Genomic DNA, 23,373 nt, shown 5'->3' with positions numbered 1-23,373 from the left:
ATCCTAACACAAACATTAAATGCCATTGATAATGAATGGCCAGTTTCTAGTGTTTATCCTAACACAAACATTAAATGCCATTGATAATGAATGGCCAGTTTCTAGTGTTTATCCCAACACAAACATTAAATGCCATTGATAATGAATGGCCAGTTTCTAGTGTTTATCCCAACACAAACATTAAATGCCATTGATAATGAATGGCCAGTTTCTAGTGTTTATCCCAACACAAACATTAAATGCCATTGATAATGAATGGCCAGTTTCTAGTGTTTATCCCAACACAAACATTAAATGCCATTGATAATGAATGGCCAGTTTCTAGTGTTTATCCCAACACAAACATTAAATGCCATTGATAATGAATGGCCAGTTTCTAGTGTTGCCATTAATAATGAATGAATGAATGGCCAGTTTCTAGTGTTTATTCCAACACAAACATTAAATGCCATTGATAATGAATGTCCAGTTTCTAGTGTTTATCCTAACACAAACATTAAATGCCATTGATAATGAATGGCCAGTTTCTAGTGTTTATCCTAACACAAACATTAAATGCCATTGATAATGAATGGCCAGTTTCTAGTGTTTATCCCAACACAAACTTTAAATGCCATTGATAATGAATGGCCAGTTTCTAGTGTTTATCCCAACACAAACATTAAATGCCATTGATAAACGTCTGTCGAACGGGATGGTCGTTAAAGTTGATATCAGTTTCAACTTTATCCCCCAATAATGTAATCCACATTTGTGCATAGGCCTATAGCCTACTGTAGGCTTTTTTGACTCTATTTAGAAGACATTTTCAAGCTCTTGCTACTGAAATGATTGATTATTTTTTATGGAGAAATCATTTACATGCATCTCAATGGGAGACAGTTTGCCCTGCAAAGTGGAGTGGGTGGGGCTTAATTAGTGAAGGGCTAATTATAATGCGTGAATTCATGCAACTATAATGTCTGTTTTGCAAATTGCAATGGCTCTCCCCATTCTCCCCTAAATGACTGTGGACCCCAATCTGAAATATATTTTTGTGTGAGCTTGCTTGCACCCTGAGTTGTTTTTAATGAACACAAACATTAAATGCCATTGATAATGAATGGCCAGTTTCTAGTGTTTATCCCAACACAAACATTAAATGCCATTGATAATGAATGGCCAGTTTCTAGTGTTTATCCCAACACAAACATTAAATGCCATTGATAATGAATGGCCAGTTTCTAGTGTTTATCCCAACACAAACATTAAATGCCATTGATAATGAATGGCCAGTTTCTAGTGTTTATCCCAACACAAACATTAAATGCCATTGATAATGAATGGCCAGTTTCTAGTGTTTATCCCAACACAAACATTAAATGCCATTGATAATGAATGGCCAGTTTCTAGTGTTGCCATTAATAATGAATGAATGAATGGCCAGTTTCTAGTGTTTATTCCAACACAAACATTAAATGCCATTGATAATGAATGGCCAGTTTCTAGTGTTTATCCTAACACAAACATTAAATGCCATTGATAATGAATGGCCAGTTTCTAGTGTTTATCCCAACACAAACTTTAAATGCCATTGATAATGAATGGCCAGTTTCTAGTGTTTATCCCAACACAAACATTAAATGCCATTGATAATGAATGGCCAGTTTCTAGTGTTTATCCCAACACAAACATTAAATGCCATTGATAATGAATGGCCAGTTTCTAGTGTTTATCCCAACACAAACATTAAATGCCATTGATAATGAATGGCCAGTTTCTAGTGTTTATCCCAACACAAACATTAAATGCCATTGATAATGAATGGCCAGTTTCTAGTGTTGCCATTGATAATGAATGAATGAATGACCAGTTTCTAGTGTTTATTCCAACACAAACATTAAATGCCATTGATAATGAATGGCCAGTTTCTAGTGTTTATCCTAACACAAACATTAAATGCCATTGATAATGAATGGCCAGTTTCTAGTGTTTATCCTAACACAAACATTAAATGCCATTGATAATGAATGGCCAGTTTCTAGTGTTTATCCCAACACAAACATTAAATGCCATTGATAATGAATGGCCAGTTTCTAGTGTTTATCCCAACACAAACATTAAATGCCATTGATAATGAATGGCCAGTTTCTAGTGTTTATCCCAACACAAACATTAAATGCCATTGATAATGAATGGCCAGTTTCTAGTGTTTATCCCAACACAAACATTAAATGCCATTGATAATGAATGGCCAGTTTCTAGTGTTTATCCCAACACAAACATTAAATGCCATTGATAATGAATGGCCAGTTTCTAGTGTTTATCCCAACACAAACATTAAATGCCATTGATAATGAATGGCCAGTTTCTAGTGTTTATCCCAACACAAACATTAAATGCCATTGATAATGAATGGCCAGTTTCTAGTGTTTATCCCAACACAAACATTAAATGCCATTGATAATGAATGGCCAGTTTCTAGTGTTTATCCCAACACAAACATTAAATGCCATTGATAATGAATGGCCAGTTTCTAGTGTTGCCATTGATAATGAATGAATGAATGGCCAGTTGCTAGTGTTTATTCCAACACAAACATTAAATGCCATTGATAATGAATGGCCAGTTTCTAGTGTTTATTCCAACACAAACATTAAATTCCATTGATAATGAATGGCCAGTTTCTAGTGTTTATTCCAACACAAACATTAAATTCCATTGATAATGAATGGCCAGTTTCTAGTGTTTATTCCAACACAAACATTAAATGCCATTGATAATGAATGGCCAGTTTCGAGACGAGTGTTGAAATAAAGCCACTTTTGGACTTAATTTATTTGTAGGCGTTTTGAAAAACATGTTGTACTTTTTACTTGTACTTTTTACTTGTACTTTGTAATTTTTACTTTTATATTTAAGTACATTTTTACACCGGGTACTTTTTGATAATTTAATTTGAGGTACTTTTATACTTTTACTTAAGTAACTTTCTTAATGGGTACTTTGTACTTTTACTTAAGTAATTTTCAAGTAGAGAATCAGTACTTCTACTTAAGTAAAATATTTTTGTACTTTTTCCACCACTGGTTTTCATTTAGTTTCCATGTAGTTGTCGACAGTGGAAAAAGGTAGTCGACGAACATTTTTCGTCTTGGTTTTAGTCGACGAAAACAACACTGGTAGCTACCGGTATGTATATCGTCTCTGTCGGGCGGAAACCTCATACCGTATGTAAAACATTTTTACTTTTCAGGATTTAAAATGAAAAAGCAACAAAGAGTGACAGATCTACAAGCTTGTAGGTCTGCTATTTTAGAAAAATCGATATCTTTGAATTATATATATTCTTTCAGAGCGAACATTTTTAACTCAAATCTTTGCATCTGGGAGGGTCCCTGGAACAACATATTTTCAGATGGGGGTCGGCGGCCAATTACATGTATTATTACAAGCTATTTACAAGCTCCTATAGTGCGGCACTTGCCATACGAGCTTGTAGAGCTTGTATATCTAGCTATTTTTAAATCTGCTATTTTTCAACAGCTAAAGCATAACATAATACTTGAAACACCAAAAGGGACGCTCCTAGCAGTCATAAATATTATTTGTCTGACATTCCTAATGTCAGCTTTCCAATATTCTTGTCCGCCATTTCGTTTCATGAAATGTATGTAAGATCACAGACATTTTAGTGCTATTTAGTTGTAAACTGAGAATATTAATTGTGTGCTCGAACAAGTGCCCTTTTATTTGTGCCTGGACAAGTGAATGGGAAAATTTCAGAAAACCGTTAGGATTTATAATTCTTTCATCAACCACCACCAACCACCAGAAAGTAATTCTATTCAATGGCCTTCATCTGTGAACATCTTCCAGTGAGAAGCGAGCTGGCACGTGGTTTCTGGTTTTGATGGCAATCATTTTAGAGTCCCTGCTTTTGTGGATCACTTCCTAGCTATAAATGCTCCGGGACATTAATCCAAAGCACATCTATTGTCTGACGTGCTATAGAGAGAGCCAACAATCAGCCATTATGTTTTCTCAAAGCGTGTTCTGTGTATACGGGCACAAAGCCCTCGTTGTTCTCCTTTAGTTATGTGTGAGACGAAAGACACACATTTTGGTGGAAAAACTGAATAGAAAGACAAAGAAAGTCGGAGAGAGAAGCTTTTTTTTGCTGCGAGCTAAAGGATTTTAAAATACCACACACAGGCACACTGTAGTATAATCCCCCAGCGTACATTTGGTTCCATTTGTACGCTCTCCGAGTTAAATTGGCACTGAGGACTTTATTGTGCACTCAAATAAAACGGATGTTGTGCAAGCCTCACTTCATTGAAGCAAATGACAGGTGAATTTGTGTTTGGTTGTTGATGAGATTGTGTTGTGCACTATACAAGTATAATTGGAAGTCAAGTCATTATGGGTTAGTCTTTAGTTGTACTCATCCATGTTCTTCAGTTTTCCCCCCAAATAGTAAAACACTTCAAGGTGTTTTCACTATATTTTTCTTTCTTAACCCAGTCAGTACAAGGACCTCTTTTGGTGTTTTGAGCATTATGTTATACTTTAGCTATTGAAAAAAATATCAGATCTACATGCTCATAGCGCTGCACCGAGTGCCGTGCTATGAGCTTGTAGATCTGCTATTGTTTTTAAATCGTGAAAATGTGGCGCAAATCATTGAATATACATTATTTCAGAGCGAACATTTTTATCTCAAATCTTTGCTTCGCAGCTAAATCCAGATAATTCTGGGGGTCCTTGACATGAAAAAAGTTGAAACAAACATTGAAGACGAACGTGTGTAAACACAAATGGTGATTGGCCAGAATGAGATGATGTATGATGATACGAGCGCCCCTCACTTCACACAGGTGTAAAATTATTATTATAGAATAATACAAAAACCATACAAAAACTAGTGAAAATAGCTACTTTTGTGCAGCACACTTGTATGATGAAATAGGACATTCATTTGCAGGAAAAAAACCCCCAAACATGGACCCCCCCCCCCCCCTGTAAAGACATGCCCAAAATATGGACGAGCCAGGACGACAGGTTGAACGTGGAAGTGGTTAAGCTAGGGGAGGGCTTCCAAAATAGGCCAGCATCAGCACAGCAACGGTGCTTTTTGTTTGGAGTAGAAAAGAAATGGAGACTGTCAGGAGAATCATCTGTTGAGCTAAAGCTCATGTCATTGAAATGTACTGGCGGGTGACAATTAGCCTAAGCCTATCCTGCTTTGTTATTCAGAAATGTGTTCTTGTCATAAATCTGGTTGAACGTTTTTTATTTTATTTTTTTAAGCACTAGTATCAACAGTACTCTGGTGGTTAAATTGGTTCTGCAATTCCAAAATCTGCGTTTCCCCTTTGTAGTCTACTATGTGATTGTTCGTTTGATGGAAAGTTTGGGTATTAATGTATGACTTTTATGATTTACAAAATGAACACTGCAAATAAATGTGTTACTGTAGTCCACAGAGTGGAGATCTTCAACCTGTACGCTCTGCTTTCTCTGAATATCTTCAAACCAGAGGCCCATTCTAAAACACATGTCTTCTAAAACAGTTTTCTTAAAATCAGACCACTCTCAAGTGATTGGTACTGTACTGTACTGTACTGTACTGTTCAGTGAGGCTCAGTCAGTCTAATCATGCCATCAACACAACAACACCAGAAGGAGATCAACAAACCATGTGCAACCCAGATTCGGCACAAACAAGGATTGATTGATTGATTGAAATATTTATTAACTGTTTGCAGAATTACAGTACATTTCAAGCACAACTCAATACAAAGACTGTTAACTGTGAGTGGACGACCCAATAAAGCATTACACTTGTTTACAAGAGGGTCAACCTAAGTTCATTTCAGTGGTTCTCAAACGTTCCCATGTCATGGATGGACCACCATCTCAACATATGTTGTTCCAGAGTCCCCCAGCCAGAAGCGAAGATTTGAGTAAACATACTTACGGTATATTATATTCAAAGATTTGCACAAATTGTCACGATAAAAAAAAAAGAAAAATCACACCCGTGTGAACTGATTGGTGCAATTCCATGTGGGGGTTCCCGGTGGGTCCCCGGGAACTTCCACACCCACAGGAATGCCGTGCCCAGGGTGCCGTCCCGGTTCCGGTGAGCCGCCCCGCGTCAGAAACGGTCGATGCATGACAGAGTTATGGGGGAATTAGCAGACTCAAACAAACACACAGACACACTCTCTCTCTCTCTCTCTCTCTCTCTCTCTCTCATGCACGCTCCATATTGTAATTAGCAGGCAATAGTGCAACACTATATCTCTCTCTCTGTTTCTATCACAACAGCGCCACTTTTGCCCCTACTGGTACCATAATACATAGGGATGGACATAGGGACATTGCTGTTACTTGGAGTGGCTGCACCACTCAAAAAATATATATAGCAGATATACAAGCTGGCGGCACAAAGTTTGTATATCTTGATGGGAATGAGAATTAAGCAATACTAGCCCTTACCCGTTGTGAGATATTGCCCCCCCCCCCCCCCCCCCCTTGTGGCTGCAGGGGGTACTGTGCTCTGGGTGCGTTTTCGCATTTCTAATTCACTAATAAAGTCATTATTAATTTATAATTTGTTAAATTGGAAAAAGGGCTTCGTTAAAACCTCCATATTATTATGGTCAATGCCTGTGTGAAAAGTGGGAGCGATTGGTGCAGGCAGTGAGGAGCTACGGCAGTTACAGTGACACACATTCATTCATTCAGACAGACATTGGCCTAATTATAGTATGATGATTACAAGAGAGGGTGTGGTTTAACGTGATTATTGCCACGACAGTCATGCAGTCAGGAACGAGACGTAAGAAAAACATTTTTTTTTTATGACGGATGTAGTCACTACGACCACAGATGTCCCAAGAAACTAGCTAGCCTAGCCACCAAGTTTTCTGCGCTCTGGGAGAACAGAGCAGCTGACTTCTTTGTTTTGATTAGGTGTGGAGTGGTGCTCGTTTGAACCACGGCTAGAAGGCTGTTTCTACAAATCAGATTGCTTCCTTGAAACGACTTGTTTACTAATGCATTAGAATTTGGGTTAATGCATTAGTAATAATGGGCACACCTAGAATAGATGCTTCTAGCAGAAGGACTCCACTAAGACCCTTCAAGGCCTCTCGAATGTGTCCCGGGAAAAGGTGGGATAGAGGGGGAAAAAACAACACAGGTGGCTCTCACAAAGACGTATCATTAGTTCCCTCTCGCCTTCTGATAATGGGAATTTGATGAGGTCATACTGTACGCCGTTATATGTGTTCTTAGTGAAGCACATTTGGTTTCTGTAGTCACATTTGATATAGTGATATAGCAGCAGTATCAAATCACACATACATTAGAAAAGAAATGCAGTGCAGTCACAATTTTAATTTTTTATCATGTTTGTTTGCTTGCCTGTTTGTCACTGCCTACCTACAAATGGAACCAAATGGACCTGTTCCATTTTGTAAACTCTCAGAGTTACAAAGCCATGAAGGTCCTAACTGTCATTTAGCTGGGGACCCCCATGGACCCCTGGGGGTCCCCGGACCCCACTGATATATATACGGCATGCAGAGGAACATGCCACTCTGTCCCTGCTCGTCTGGCTCCCCTGCATCACCAGTGTTGTTTTTGGCAGCAAAGTGAGTGAGTGTGGAACTATTAGTGGCCCTCTGGTGTGAGTGTGGAACTATAGTGGCCCTCTGGAGTGAGTGTGGTGGAACTATAGTGGCCATCTGGAGTGAGTGTGGAACTATAGTGGCCCTCTGGAGTGAGTGTGGTGGAACTATAGTGGCCATCTGGACTGGAGTGAGTGTGGAACTATAGTGGCCCTCTGGAGTGAGTGTGATGGAACTATAGTGGCCCTCTGGAGTGAGTGTGGAACTATAGTGGCCCTCTGGAGTGAGTGTGGAACTATTAGTGGCCCTCTGGAGTGTGTGGAACTATAGTGGCCCTCTGGAGTGAGTGTGGAACTATAGTGGCCCTCTGGAGTGAGTGTGGAACTATAGTGGCCTTCTGGAGTGAGTGTGGAACTATATTGGCCCTCTGTAGTGAGTGTGGAACTATAGTGGCCCTCTGGAGTGTGTGGAACTATAGTGGCCCTCTGGAATGAGTATGGAACTATAGTGGCCCTCTGCAGTGAGTGTGGAACTATAGTGGCCCTCTGCAGTGAGTGTGGAACTATAGTGGCCCTCTGCAGTGAGTGTGGAACTATAGTGGCCATCTGGAGTGAGTGTGGAACTATAGTGGCCCTCTGGAGTGAGCTGTAGTGCCAGTGCAGTACTGTACTGTACTGTACTGTACTGTACTGTACTGTACTGTACTGTACTGTAGTGTAGTGTAGTGTAGTGTAGTGTACTGTACTGTACTGTACTGTACTGACACTACAGCTCACTTAGGCTATGATGTAGTGATATAGCTTCAGGGCTGTACTTAATTCCTCATGTAATGTACTGTTTGTTAAAATCAAAAGGATAACAGTAAGGTGTATAATCTGTTCTGGAAAGATTCATGTTGCCTAAGGTGTATAATCTAAAGATATAATATAAAGATTCATGTTGCCTAAGGTGTATAATCAGATTCATGTTGCCTAAGGTGTATAATCTTCAAAGGCCAAGTGCCGTCAAACTACCTTTTAACCAATGAACACAAAGATCTCTTTGATTTCTTGAAAACACAAGAGCGAAGGTTGAAAGAAGCTACATTGTGTAATGACTTACAAGCTTTGAGAACACAGAAGACACTCAAAGACATCAGTCAATAGAGCGCACGCACACGGTAGTACCTGTCCAAAGCTGAAACTATATTTAGGTCAAATCCTCCTTTTAGAGACTGTCGCATGCAAATTAACATAGTTTCGCATACGGTTTTGAAAAGGAGAACATGCAAACCAGCTGTAGAACAGAATTAAACCTTTTAATCCACGTGTTGTCTTTGCACAAACTTTCCTTCTTTTTACACTGATGTTTGGAACACCCATTACATTCAAATCCACTTGATTTGAAGTGGTATATAGGCTATTTAGGTGATACAAAAAGTGTTTCTCTTGTGCTCAGGGCCCCCATAATAACAGTGGCCACGTTTATATGAAGGGTGATCATTCCGAATAAATACTTCCGAATAAAATACTTCGGAAGTAATGTTTTTTGCTTCGAGTTTCCATGGGAAATGGTCATTCCGAATGAGTGTGGAGAAGTGCTATAAGACATGATACATGTTAATTCACGTGAAACTACGCCATCTGTTGTTCATTGTGACTGTCTCAACAATACAAACATTACAGACGAAAGACGATACTTTGAAATCCCATCATTTCATTCCGCAGTAGCTTTGAGGCTGCTGGTTGGATAGGGGCGGGCATATATGTTTACCGTCTTTTTTTCCCCACCCGCTGCGGCTCCCCTTCTCCGCTGGGAAGGTGATCATCTCGTTTTTATTTGTACTTTATTATCTACTGATTATTATTGTATCGGGTCGCTCGTTATTTTTGAGAGAGAGAGAGAGACCGTTGAACACACACACACACACACACACACACACACACACACACACACACACACACACACACAGATCAGGGGTATCATCATCTGCTGCTGCTCCCCGTTTTTGGTGTGGATTTCGGATCTGCTAAATGCACGAAATAACGCGCTCTATGTGCAAACTCCTCGGCGCGCCTTGGATATGAGCGCCTTGGAGCATGCTCAGAAAGACCAGAATGAACTTACATCCGAAGCAGTGTATACATGAGTCCAATTTTCTTTCAATCGCATTGAACATTGGAATAATCCGGCCAGTGACATCGGAATGGGTTTTAGATCACATCGAGCATTTTCATTCGGATTTAAGTTTTTGTAGGTGTTTATATGACAACGTTTAATAGGATTTAACTTCTATTCGGAATGAAAAGGGGATTTAACTGTCCATGTAAACGTATACAGCCAGTGTTTCAATCTGAACATGACCAAAGCTAATGCATATCAGAATCTTTTGCTTGTTTTCCCAAGGTCTCTGATAGGATATTTGGCCACTTTGAATAGACTTGTAACTTAACACAACCCGACGATGTGTCCAGGATTTAAACAAAAATAATGATGTATTATGTTGTGATTTGTAAAGTTGCGAATTTGCTATTTGGCCTTCATTTACATTAATTATTATATTGTGGCCTTGAGGACTTTTCAGATAGTTGAAATGGTTATTCCAAATTAATTGTTTGGCTATAGTGGTAGATCAATAAGAACTTTGGCAGTGTCTTTAAAAACCCATTCTGGGTGGGGACCCCTTTTGGTGTTTTAAGCATTGTGTTATTCTTTAGCTATTTTTGAAAAGTCGTGCAAATTCTTTCAGAGCGAACGCTGGAACAACATGTTTTCACATGGGGGCCGACAGCCTAATACATACAATTCTGGGGGTCCTTGACATGAAAATGTTTGAGAACGACTGACATAGCTAGAAACATGGGTTTTCTCAGAAAACTGTCAGCATTTGGAAGAGATTTCGAGTTGTCAGGCCTAACTTCAAGGCAGTTGCAGGTATAGTTCTTGCCTTGCGAGGTTTTCTAACCGGTAATCGGTCAGAATGGCTGTGATTATTGTCTCCACCAGGCCGAAGGCATGGGGAGAGTATGTTTTGCGTCCGTGTGTCCGTCCGTCTGTCTGTTACCAGTTAATCTCCGACACCGTTAACCCGGTCGATGCCAAACTTTGCACACACACACACTCCCTAGAGCAGGCGTTCTCAACCCGTGGGTCGCGACCCCTAGAGGGGTCGCCAAATTATTTTGGGGCGTCCGCAAATAATTTTAATTTTATTTATTTTTTGCAACTGAATGGCTGGAATATGGAAATGAACAGTTTACATATAGTACATATAGTACATGCATAAACTTTCCTTAATGATTATATCTGGTTTCAGTATTAATTTATGATATATTTCATATTCCGTCCTAATTGGCTAACATTGTCTTTCAAAGTTTGTAGGATTCAAATCATGAACGTAGAGTGCAATTTACGTGAAATCTTTCACACACTGGCTGAGGAATATATTCACATTGGCCTGTTATCGCGCCACCAGGAGGCCACAACCTGACCTGGCCTGGAAAACGTGCCCCTGGAATGATTCTACCAGCAGTGGAGGATGCACGATAGTGGATAGTTTTGAAAAGATGTTGGTTGAGGAGGTTGAATATGCCTATAATCCCTCTCCGGTGGACCATACACAACATATTGCATGGGAACCCCTTTTGGTGTTTATAGCATTATGTATACTTTAGCTATTGAAAAATAGCAGATCTATAAGCTATAAGCTTGTAGGTCTGCTATTTTAGAAAGATTGTGAAAATGTGGTGCAAATCTTAGAATATATAATCTTTCAGAGTGACTGTTTTTAACTCAAATATTTGCTTCTGGGGGGTCCCTGGAACGACATATTTTTAGATGTTGGTCAGCGGCCAAATACAGATAATTTTGGGGCTCCTTGACATGAAAATGTTTGAGAACGACTGACATAGAAACTGTCAGGATTCAGAAGACATTTGTAGAATCTTTTCTCAGGTCTAAATGGGTTAAAGTTCTCAGTCTGACTGACTGATTTTGGCCGCCGAACTCCCCCATCTGAAAATATGTTGTTCCAGGGACGCCCCAGAAGCAAAGATTTGAGTTAAAAACGTTTGCTCAGAAATGATATATTCAAAGATTTGCGCCACATTTTCATAATAAATAAAAAAATAGCAGACCTACAAGCTCGTAGCGCTGCACTCGGTGCCACGCTACGAGCTTGTAGATCTGCTATTTTTCAATAGCTAAAGTATAACATAATGCTTAAAACCCATCCAGAATGGGTTAACCCTGTGAATAGTGAGCAGTTGACTGGATGAAGCACCAGAGCAGACCGGTATACACACAAAGCGTTAATATCAAACACCCCATCAATTTTTTTTAATCAATTGTGAGCATGAACGCAGTGATCGCATGTGATAATCACACGATAAATTGTGCAGTCCTAATACTGTGTGTATGTGCAGCTGTAGCAACAAGATGGTCGATATGAAAGTGTAGCATTACACAGGCCAGTGCAAGAGATTAGAACGGTGTACAACATGGTCGATGATACTGAGCTCAATTTGTGTGCAACTGTGGCTCATTGTCAAAACACCAGCTTGTATGTAATCGGCTTATATATGGGTTTTTCTTAACCCATAAAAGGGCCACTTCACCCCTTTTGCAACCAGATCTTATTTCAGTGATGTTCAGGAGACTATAAACACTTTCCTGGGGTGTTTTATGTGGGTAATATGTGTTTTCTTTTAAATATTTTACTATTTCAAAGTGTCTGTGATGTCATGGACACTGCAGTCTCACTGCTGGATTACTACAATGACCACAATGCTTTGCTGCACTTACCACACCTTGTGGAGAGGGCTGTCTTACTGAGACAACAAAACATCATTAAAATAAGATCTGGTTGCAAAAGGGGTGAAGTTGCCCTTGAAAGGACCACTTAACCACTTTACAACCTCTCTTCATATAATTGGTCCTCACTAATGATAAAATATCACAGTTTTTTTTCTACTCGGTCTGTGTCTCATGGAAGGGCTGTGGGCAGTTCAGAAACCCGTCCACCAGTGACATCATCGATGGGGAATCCAAGCTAATAGAAACTGCAGGCTTTCTATTCCTGTGATAATGGAAGCCATCGTTCTCGCAATAATACAAATCTAAATATGTTTTTAAAAACATATTGTTTAAAAAAAAGTGAGATAAGTTATAAAGTGGTGAAATGGTCCTTTAAGGCCTCAGGACCCTCAGAATGATATGTACCATATTTGGCAGGGACCCCCAGAAGAGAGAGTTTTTGTTATATAAACATAAGATTCTTTCCAAAAATAGCAGATGCACAAGCCACAGCGGGTCATTTTGTGCCGCACTATGAGCTTGTAGATCTGCTATTTTGGAAAACTTGTGAATATCTTTGAATAGATTAATTTGTTTAACGCAAATGTTCTCTTCCGGAGGTCCCATTTTCAGATGGGGGAGTCCGAATGTCAATGTGGTGGTCCTTGTACACAAAGAGAGCAGAGAGTGTTAGAGAGGCAGGGGCTGACATCCCATAAGAAGGCACTTTTAGACCAAAATTGCGAAAATAGCAGATCTACAAGCACAACGAGCTTGTAGATCAGCTATTTAGTCAGCTATTTAGTCAGGGATTTAATGGACTACTTGACGTTTCCCTTGTCCTCGTCCTCGTATGCACTACGGTGTTAACCGGTTCCGTAATGTCCTGGCAATAGCCTCTCTACACTAGACTGCACGGTTATAGTGAAGTGCAGCAGTGCAGCCATATTCATTTTGCGCACAGGGGAAAAAAAGCATTCCATGCATGTCCGTTCAACGGCTCTGGTGTGAGACAGACAGACAGACGGTGACAGGAATTTGCGCATGAACAAAAGACAGCTTTGGCAGCGCTCCTGTTTGGCATTTTATGCGTACATGAAAATGCAAAAATGTATAATTATTTTTAAGCCTTACTGACAATAGAACTTTCATTAATATATTATTAACGCTGAGCAAGCGGTTTCGATTACAGTGCCATGCTTTTGATCACTTGATCCAGATTCTAAAATAGCCGATCTACAAGCTCTCAACACACCACAGAACTTTGGTGAGTGAGCTTGCAGATCGACTATTTCCGTCAAAGAGATTTTGTGTAGAGGAAAATACTATTACTAACTGTGTATTTTGACTGAATTGGTTAACCCATTCAGGACAGGAACCCCTTTTGGTGTTTTTAGGCATTATGTTATACTTTTTTCTTTTTTTTTTAAGATATTATTTTGCGGCTTACGCCTTTTATTGGTTTTTGAAGGGACAGACAGTAGGCTGACAGGAAATGGGAGAGAGATGGGGGGATGACATGCAGTAAAGGCCGTGTCTGGCTCGGGAGTCGAACCCGCGGCACACTGCGACTGGATTACCAGTGGGGTGCCCAGACGGTTACGCCACCGCCTGGGCCAGCATTATGTTATACTTTATCTATTGAAAAATAGCAGATCTACAAGCAGAAAAATCTGAAAATGTGTCGCAAATCTTTGAATATATATTCTTTCACATATATATTTTGGCTTCTGGGGGTGTCCCTGGAACAACATATCTTCAGATGGGGGTCTGCAGCCAAATACAGATAATTCTGGGCGTCCTTGACATGAAAAAGGTTGAGCACCACTGACATACTGTAGAAACATAGGTTTTTCAGGAAACTGTTCTAAATGGGTTAATTTGGTTTTTACGATCGTTTGGTTTTGTATTAAAACTTTGATAGTCTGGCAGCCGAGGTGGACGGGTGGGAAATTTGGTATATAGTCTTTTTTATTGTCTATATACATTCATGAATCCACTGAAAGTATTGGGCAATCTTTTTTATAGGGGTTTCTTGTGACCCTACCATTAACATCCTATGGCAGGCAAAAATGTCAAACTTTCCTTTTGCTTTAAGTAACATGTGAAACGTCAAACATGATTCTGAATCCATCCCAAAATGTGCTGACCTCATCACATTTGTGATGATGTCTATGGCCGTTTTTAGCCCAAGGAGTGTATTTTATGCAAAACTAATGCTTGGAATGGATTCAGAATCACAAAAACTCCCTATAGTTTTACATGTCACATGCTACTTAAAGCAAAATGCTGCCATAGGATGTTAATGGTAGGGTCACAAGAAACCCCTATAAAAAATGCCCAATACTTTCAGCCTGTCAGCAAGTGGATTCATGCATGTATGTACAGTATATAGACAATAGTTGAGGCCATTAAAAAATACTATATACCACATTTCCCACCCGTCCACCTCGGCTGCCGGACTACAGTGATTCTCAACCCCTTTTAAAGGACCCCCAGTTTGACATGAATTAGTCTACGGACCCCACATTTAATGGCATTTCTATCCCTGGGACCCCCAATTTATATTGTAAAATCATTATTCTTTCTTTTGCAGTCTGTTCTTTTATGTTCGAGCACCCGTTGAATTAGCCCGGGATGTGTGTGCACCTCCGGACCACATAAACCTTGTTTTGACCAGAAATGCCGTCTGGAACGACAAGGAATAGGAGATACAGGCGATTGAAAGAAACAGATAGAATGGGTGTTTATGGGCACGACGATCAAGATGGCGTGCGATCCAGTGCTATTGACAACACCAGCTAGCAACCCAAAGCTAACGTGAGTAGCATTGCGACTTGATCAATCAAAAGTACTGTAAAAGATCAATTGCCGCACATCTACGGCATTGGCGTGACATTTATCAATTGTCGTAGATCAACGCCAATGGCGTTTTTTGTGTTCATTTATGAAAAAAACAGTTACGGCATAGCCCACACTTTGAAAACCACTGCCCTAGTAGAAGTAGATAAATCTTCAGGGTCTTCAGTCTCTTAAATAAAAAGAAAAAGTGCTCTGTGGATTTCTGAGCTCTGCCAAAAGAACGGTTCCTTGAACTGGAGCAGAATGAACTGCCCTCATATCGTTCTGTTCTGTTCTGTTCTGTTCTGTTCTGTTCTGTTCTGTTCTGTTCTGTTCTGTTCTGTTCTGTTCTGTTCTGTTCTGTTCTGTTCTGTTCTGTTCGTCCGTCCGTCCGTCCGTCCGTCTGTCTGTCTGTCTGTCTGTCTGTCTGTCTGTCTGTCAGTCACTCCTCTCCTCTCCTCTCCTCTCCTCTCCTCTCCTCTCCTCTCCTCTCCTCTCCTCTCCTCTCCTCTCTCCTCCCCTCCCCTCCCCTCCCCTCTCTGCTGTGGAAAATCTGGTTCTGCACTTTTCGAGTCGAGTCGTTTGTTCCATGCATGCAAATGTCCTTGCTGGTATTGCTGTGTGCTTAACCATGCGGTTAGGTGCAGCGGGGAGGAGACACCTGAGGCACTGAGCCCAACTTTTCATCGATGGTTCTCAAAGTGGGCCGTCCGTCCGGTGCCTTCGAGTGGGTTCTCCGGAGGTCCCTGCTAAAAGGGGACTAACTGATCAGACTTATTGGCTCTGTTAGAGCCTCCCATCACTGGAACAGTCTCCCCACAGAAGTAAGAGAGACTTCCAGCTATCGGACCTTAGTTCAAATTCAACCTGAATAAGTGGCTAAAAACTATTCAAATCTGTAATCATGAGTAACTATCAGCACTATTTATCACCGGTGTCATTTTTACTTCACTTTGTAGTTGTATTGTGTTTTTGTATGGATATAGTGTTGGGAACTTGCACACATGCACACATGGCATCAAAGCATGGTGTCGTGTGCTGGCACACTATATACACTCTTTTATCATTCAGTTTTTTTAAGAGCCTGCTCAGGGACTACAGATTAAATTTAGCTTTGGCTAACTCTGGCACATTTACATTGAGGTGAAAACTGACATGTTGATTAATGAGCTTGTCCCTGTCAAATAAATAAAATAAATAAATAAAGGGAATCGATCATTGTGGAAGAGGAAGAAGTGAAAGTGAAACGACATGCTCTGTGCATACTGTTCAGTTTTGGTCGCGAATGGAGATATTTTCTGTGAGTTCTGTCGTAAGGAGCTGCATGGGATAACAAACGTTTGCAATGCATAACGCATCAATTTATATGCCTAAACAAGCTTGATACAAGGCTGTCATTTCTAAGGCTAATATAGCAGACGTGTGTTTGTATGGATGGGTTGATTGATTATAGTACCGGTACTCAGAATTAGATAATTCCTAGCTCTGGTCCATAGCTCTAATGCCGTTGCAACGGCAGAAAGAGCATTAAGCCTATGGACCAGAGCTAGATGATTCCGAGCAGAATAATTCATACATGTAGCCTAAACATACAATATAAATATTCGTGTTGCATCAAACTCAAAGCATCGTTAGAATATATTACTTTTATGCTCAAAGTTATTCTGCCTGTTTTTTTCCTGTACATTTTCCAGCCAGAGTCAATCAACCATGGCAACCAACCATATTATGATAATTCATTATAAGTGTTATGTTGATTTTCCTGTCGATCTGAATATTAATTGATTTACACTACAGCCCCAACCCTCTAAACCAGAATATATTATGACTGAGCTGTCATCGTTCCCTGATGAATTGAAAATGGAGAACCCTGATATATTCTTAGTGCTTTTTCAGATTTTTTTGAATGGTGCAACCACTCCCTTACGAAGCTATGTGTGTGGGTAACTGGGTAGCTGGGTAGCTGGGTGGCTGGGTGTCTGGGTATGAGCACGGAAACAACATGGTTGTTTTTCACCACCTGTGCGCAACCTAACATGCACACAAACACACACGCACATATTAACTGTATATATGATGCTTTCGGGTGTGCCAGTACAGTACAGTGACAGTACAGTACAGTAGAGGGACCCCCACACGGTAACTCTGTCATTTCTCTACAGTTTCGGACGCGGGCGGCTTGCCGTAACCGGGCTGGCACCCTGGGTGCTTTCCTGTGGGTCCCTGTACTGTACTGTACTGTACTGTACTGTACTGTAACACCCCATAATCATATATCTCTGCTGAAGAAACCTCTTAACTCCAAATTGTTCATTTTTCAGGAAATTAAAATGTATACGTTTTTCAGGAAATTAAGAAAACCTTATATTTTCAAAACAAAGCAATACGGCCTCATCAAAGTTGGTGTTGTGAGTTTATATATTGTCAATGACTTCCATGAGAGGGGGAGAGGTGGTGGAGTTAAGTTGCTTATGAACTAATTGCCCTATTTTATATTTTGCCTATTTGAAACAACACATTGCATTGTGTATTTGTGACCTTGTCACAATGCAATGCACACTAGCTATTGAAAAGACAAACAAAGTCATATACCTTTGTTTAGATTCTTTACAAATCTTATTTTGTGGAGGTCCGTGCGTGGCACAATAACCTATTTTCAAAAGTAGGTCCTTGGGCCAAATACATATCAATTTGGGGGTCCTTGATATGAAAAAGGTTACGTTGTGCATGTTCTTTTTTTTTTGTTACCCACGATTGCTGAAATCCGATCTTCTTTTCATTCGAAGGTTGAAATTGAGCAAATCATATTGCATTTTTACCGAGAGACAGCAATTAAATTATACTTGGAAGAATCAATATGTTGTAAAATGTTGATGGCTATAAGCGGGGCCGTGAATGATGTTTTTCTCATGTTGACTTGTGAAGTGGGGATGCTGTTACTACCAACGGAATCATATCGTCTCAAGCAGTGAGAACAATCCAGGCCTCATATCTATGTCGCATATTAATCTGATTTTGAAGGTCAGATATTATATTTGTCATCACATACCAGATGTTCGAGTTTTTGCAATTTTGTCAAAGAGTTATTGATTTTATTTGTTTATCACGCTATTCCCTCCCCCTGACTTTCAGAACGTGGAGGTTTTTTTTAATTTCTAAATGAGTTTCACTGCTCAGCTGTTCTGGATGGAGCTGGGTTTTATATATATATATATATATATATATATATATATATATATATATATATATATATATATATATATGTCAACGTTAATGTCGATCTGCCATCTAAATCCTGACAGTTTTCAGAAAAACCTATTCTATGTCAGTAGTTCTCAAACATTTTCATGTCAAGGACCCCCAAAAATATATGTAATTGGCCGCCGACCCCCATCTCAAAATGTGTTGTTCCAGGGACCCCCCAGGCCATAAAGCAAAGATTTGAATTAAAAACGTTTGCTGTGAAAGAATATATATAGTCAAAGATTTGCGCCACATTTTCACGATTAAAAGCTTGTAGCGCGCCACTCTATGTGCCGCACTATGAGCTTGTAGATCTGCTATTTTTCAATAGCTAAATTATAACATAATGCTTAAAACACCAAAAGGGGTTACCGCCCAAAATGTGTTAAAATAGATTACTCAGTTCCTCTCTATTCTCGAAAATGCTTCGGCCATGTCTCGCTACAAATGTGCCTGCTGCTATTACTGTTCAGACAGTAACACCTGGGGGAATATATATCTTTAACCCATTTCGACCTAGACCGATTCTACAAAATGTCTTCTGAATCTTGACAGTTTTCTGAAAAACCCATGTTTCTATGTCAGTCGTTCTCAAACATTTTCATGTTAAATGTAAGTTAAAAACGTTTGCTATGAAAGAATATATTCAAACATTTGGGCCACATTGTCACCATTTTTCAAAAATAGCAGACCTACAAGTGCCGCGCTATGAGCTTGTAGATCTGCTATTTTTCAACAGCTAAAGCATAACATAATGCTTAAAACACCAAAAGGGGTTCCCGCCCAAAATGGGTTAAACGTTCCCTGGGGTTGCTTCCAGTTGGCTGTCCACTTACTTACCTTCACTACTTTTTTTTTTGATATTTCAGATTGTACAGTGAATACGGACATGAAAGGGAGGATAATCAATTGTGGGACAGGCTTAACATAAGCTCAACTTGAACTCTACACAAACTATCAGAAGTACATTACATTACGTTTTTAGCACTTGAGAAAGCATCTTCTGTGTCGTTTTAGATTTGACCACTGTATCTATTAAAAATGGATCTACAGTACACACTCGCTTGTATATTTGCTTTATCTATAGCTAATCTGTTTTTTTTTTCTTTTTTAAGAAAAATCTTGAAAGACATTTTTTCCAATAGTTTCTGGGGGTCCCTCCGTGGCATGAAACACTTTCAGATGGGAGGTCTCCGCTGCCAAATATATATCAATTGGGGGATCCTTGGCACAAAAAAGTTTTAGAAGTCATTTGTAGAATTGGCCTCTAGGTCTCATTGGTCTAAGAAGTAATTCATTTCAAAGCATGCTGTCTAACCCATGTGAAGTGGGCGACGAGACTATACTCCCTCCCTCCTGCATTTAGCCACCCAAATGAAAAGCAGGGGCGGTTGTCAAATCGTCCCCTTCTGGTGTTAACTTCATTTGCATGTTGTGTATGCTGGTGGAGCGGGCTCTGTCTATACTTCTGCAAGCGATGACTGAAGTTGTGCCTCCCCTCCCTCCCTCTGTCTCTCCTCTCTCTCTCTCTCCCTCTCTCTCCTCTTTGTCTCTCTCTCTCCTCTCTCCCTCTCCCTCTTGACAGGTATAGATGAGAGGCCCCCCAGCCAAGCGTCGTCCTGGGCCCCCCCAGGGGGCCAGTCGTCCAGTCCCTCGTCATACGAGTCCTCTCGGGTAAGATATACCCCCCCCCCCCACACACACACACACACACACACACACACACACCTTCTTCTTGTCAGTGTTGTCTTTGGCAGCAAATTTTGATTTTAGTTTTAGTAAATAGTAAACAAAATCACACCCGTGTGAACTGAGTGGTGCAACTCCCCTCTCTTTTCTTACACTGTAAGTGTAAAATGACTTATAGTTGATCTCTTGTCCACTAGTCCCTTCCTGACATTTTAGTCTAGTTTTAATTTGTTGACGAAATTGTCAGTATTTTTACTATTTTAGTCATAGTTTTAGTCTTCATATCATAGCTTAGTTTTAATTTAGTTTCCTTTTAGTTTTCGTCAGTGAAAAGAGGTAGTCGACGAAAACAACAACACTGCTGTCTTGAATTGCAGTTTGTCAACGGCATCGCCTGAGTCAGTGTTGTGTTTGTGTGTTTGTGTGAATAACGTCCTCTCCCGCTGCTGTCTTTGTGTTGTGTTTGTCCCTTACACAGTGTCTCCGCCACAATGCCCCTGTATGCATTTCATTGAATGTCAATCTCCTGTCACATCCTATCAGAATTCAGTTAACCCATGTAGACCTGAGCACGGTTCTATGAATGCCTTTCTATAAATCCTGACCGTTTTCTGAATAACCTCTGTTTTCTACGTGTCAGCCGATGGGGGCTGCCGACCCCCATCTGAAAATATGTTGTTCCAGGGACACCCCCCCCCCCCCCCCAGAAGCAAAGATTTTAATTAAAAACGTTCGCTCTGAAATAGCATATATTCAAAGATTTGTACCACATTCTCACGATTTTTCAAAAAAATAGCAGATCTACAAGCTCATAGCGTGGCACCGAGTGCCGCGCTACGAGCTTGTAGATCTGCTACTTTTCAATAGCTAAAGTATAACATAATGCTTAAAACACCAAGTGGGGTTCTCGTCCAGAATGGGCTAAATGTCAGAGGCAGCTCAGGCTTTGCATTACCTTATTTACTTCCCAGTTGCCCTTCCCCGTTGGACGTCTATGGGCTATGGTAGCACCGGCAGCCCTGATTTGAATTATAAGATGGGAGACGCTTGAGATATCTTTGCTCTGGGTGCATATAAATGAGTGTTTCTGACAGCGCACAGCAGCAGTAAGCAGACAGCTGTTCGCACCACCATAACGCACGCACGCACGCACGCAAACACACACAGCGTTACAAAGGTTATTTACATGTGGACTAGTCTATGTATGATTTACTGTGTCGGGCGGCCTGTAATTTGTCAAACTTTGTATGAAAATGTGACCTTAGCAGAAGCAGTGCCGTGTGTGTGTGTGTGTGTGTGTGCGTGTGCGTGTGGAAATGTTGAATAATTTAGATTTTTGTTTTAAACATAATCTTCTCTTCCGGAGGTCCCTGGCACAAAACAATTTCAGATGATGGTCTGGGGCCAAATACATATCATTTTGGGGGTCCAGTTTGAGAACTCCTGTCCTGTCCTGTCCTGTCCTGTCCTGTCCTGTCCTGTCCTGTCGAGTCCTGAACTATGTCCTCATGTGAATTGAATATGAAGGACCCCAATGGAAACGAGCCAAACATTCACTGTGAAATAATATATACCGGGACCTGGATGGAATATAACCGGTGCATTCCATTTTTTACAAAGAAATAAAATCGGTATGTCCATGGCATACTGTGACCATAAATGTAGGTCGTCCTAAGTAGTCCTTGGCAGAGAAGGAGTTTTAAGCACGTTAGACTGATTGAAAACACATTTCCCTGCTTAGGTAACTGATATGGTGAATCCTAATCTAATGCATGAGGGGACGGTCATTTTTAGATATAGATATATGCCGTTACGTTCATATTGTCTGTGATGTAATGTTGCATCAAGGGGTGCTGTAAGTCCATGCATGAAATATAACAAATTATGTTATAAATATAACATTAAGGTCTACCCTCATTCATTAGAATGACAATATCACTCACCAGAAGCAGAGACCTGTGTGTGTTTATTTTCTTCAATGAGTCTAAACGTGGAGTTTGACGTTCTGATAGAAGCCCATTCAACTTCAAACTAATAGAAGAGTTGCGACATTGAGGGCGCAGAAAACAGCCCGGTCACGTGGTTCATGTTACTCGCGCGAGCCCATAAACTCCAATGCATTCCGTAAACTTCCGGTTGTCCCCCATTCAATACTTTTAACTTGAGAGCTACTTTCAAAATGACCAGCTCAACAAGACCCACCGAATACCATTGCTGAAAATAGTCTAAATATGTCATGGAATAGGTAGGGTTTGTGAGTGTTAAACTCCAGCGGTGGACCGCCTGCAGTCCCTCCTCTGACCAGTAGTGCTTCAACGTTGGAGAGCCTCAAGGGGCTTCTTGGGCCACGCCCCCAGACAGAGGCAATTTCAAAGGAAACAAACAGCAGAGGGTGCTGTTTTTTCTTAATGTTTTTGCCGATGGGATCCCATATTGACTTGAACGTACAAAGCACTAGAAAAGGGGACAAACTGTGACAGTGATCATGACACGCGGGGGCGTGTCTGATCTAACGAAAATGTATAGTACGGCTTTTATAGTCGTGTGTGTGTGTGTGTGTGTGAGTGTGTGTGTGTGTGTGTGTGTGTGTGTGTGTGTGTGATCGGTCATGTGTGAACAGCCCTGAGACCCTGTCGTGGTGACCTTGGCTCCCGGCCATGGCTCTGCAGCTGGGGCTGCAGGGCTGCCCCCCCCCCCCCCCCCCACACACACACACACACCCAGGGCTGGCAGGTTGACAGTATAAGGAGGGCCGTGCCACCCCCCCCCCCCCCCCCCAATCCCACCCAGTTAGGGCTGTCACCATTACACATTGGAGTTGACGATCAGTTACTTGACGATCAGTTACTTGACGTCACTTGAACATTGGAACTTATATGAATAAAGGGTTTCCAACATTTTCCAGGACAAGGATCCCTTAGCTGAGGATCCCTTATATTAGCTAGTGTAGCAGAGTGGCTCAGAGCCTCAGCCTGATGGCATATATGGAATATCTGCCACCGATCCATAGGGATATCCCTTTGGTCTAGTGGTTAAGATGTTGGAATCCTGTATGTTACACTTGCTCGGATCGATCATTGCAAGATCTTGGTTTGCTCACTCCTGTTTTGATGTACCGTATGTAGGATTAGATTAGGCACTTATACGCATTCACCTTCTGCCTATTCATTTTGATCACCTCGGCTCTAACCATGTAACAGTTTCT

At 40.7% G+C, this 23,373-nt stretch overlaps 1 protein-coding gene across 2 annotated transcripts in view; it reads left to right on the top strand.

Annotated features, from left to right (window-relative positions):
• tcf12 (transcription factor 12) overlaps window positions 1-23,373 on the top strand; it is a 139,724-nt gene that overhangs the window by 5,610 nt on the left and 110,741 nt on the right. Inside the window, exons 2-3 of one of the 2 annotated variants that reach the window (XM_080759484.1) lie at window positions 14,992-15,215; window positions 20,065-20,153. Coding sequence is in view for 1 of the 2 variants with exons in the window: in XM_080759483.1 (XP_080615609.1) it covers window positions 20,065-20,153 (89 nt within the window). In the remaining variant the exon portion in view is untranslated. The remainder of the gene's footprint in view (window positions 1-14,991; window positions 15,216-20,064; window positions 20,154-23,373) is intronic. The other variant, XM_080759483.1, reaches the window with a different exon arrangement.

Source organism: Protomyctophum bolini (assembly GCF_963924005.1).
Source record: "Protomyctophum bolini genome assembly, chromosome: 1".
NCBI classification, from domain to species: Eukaryota; Metazoa; Chordata; class Actinopteri; order Myctophiformes; family Myctophidae; genus Protomyctophum; species Protomyctophum bolini.
The sequence above is the reverse complement of the archived record's forward strand: the minus strand, read 5'-3'. Positions and strand labels throughout refer to the sequence as shown.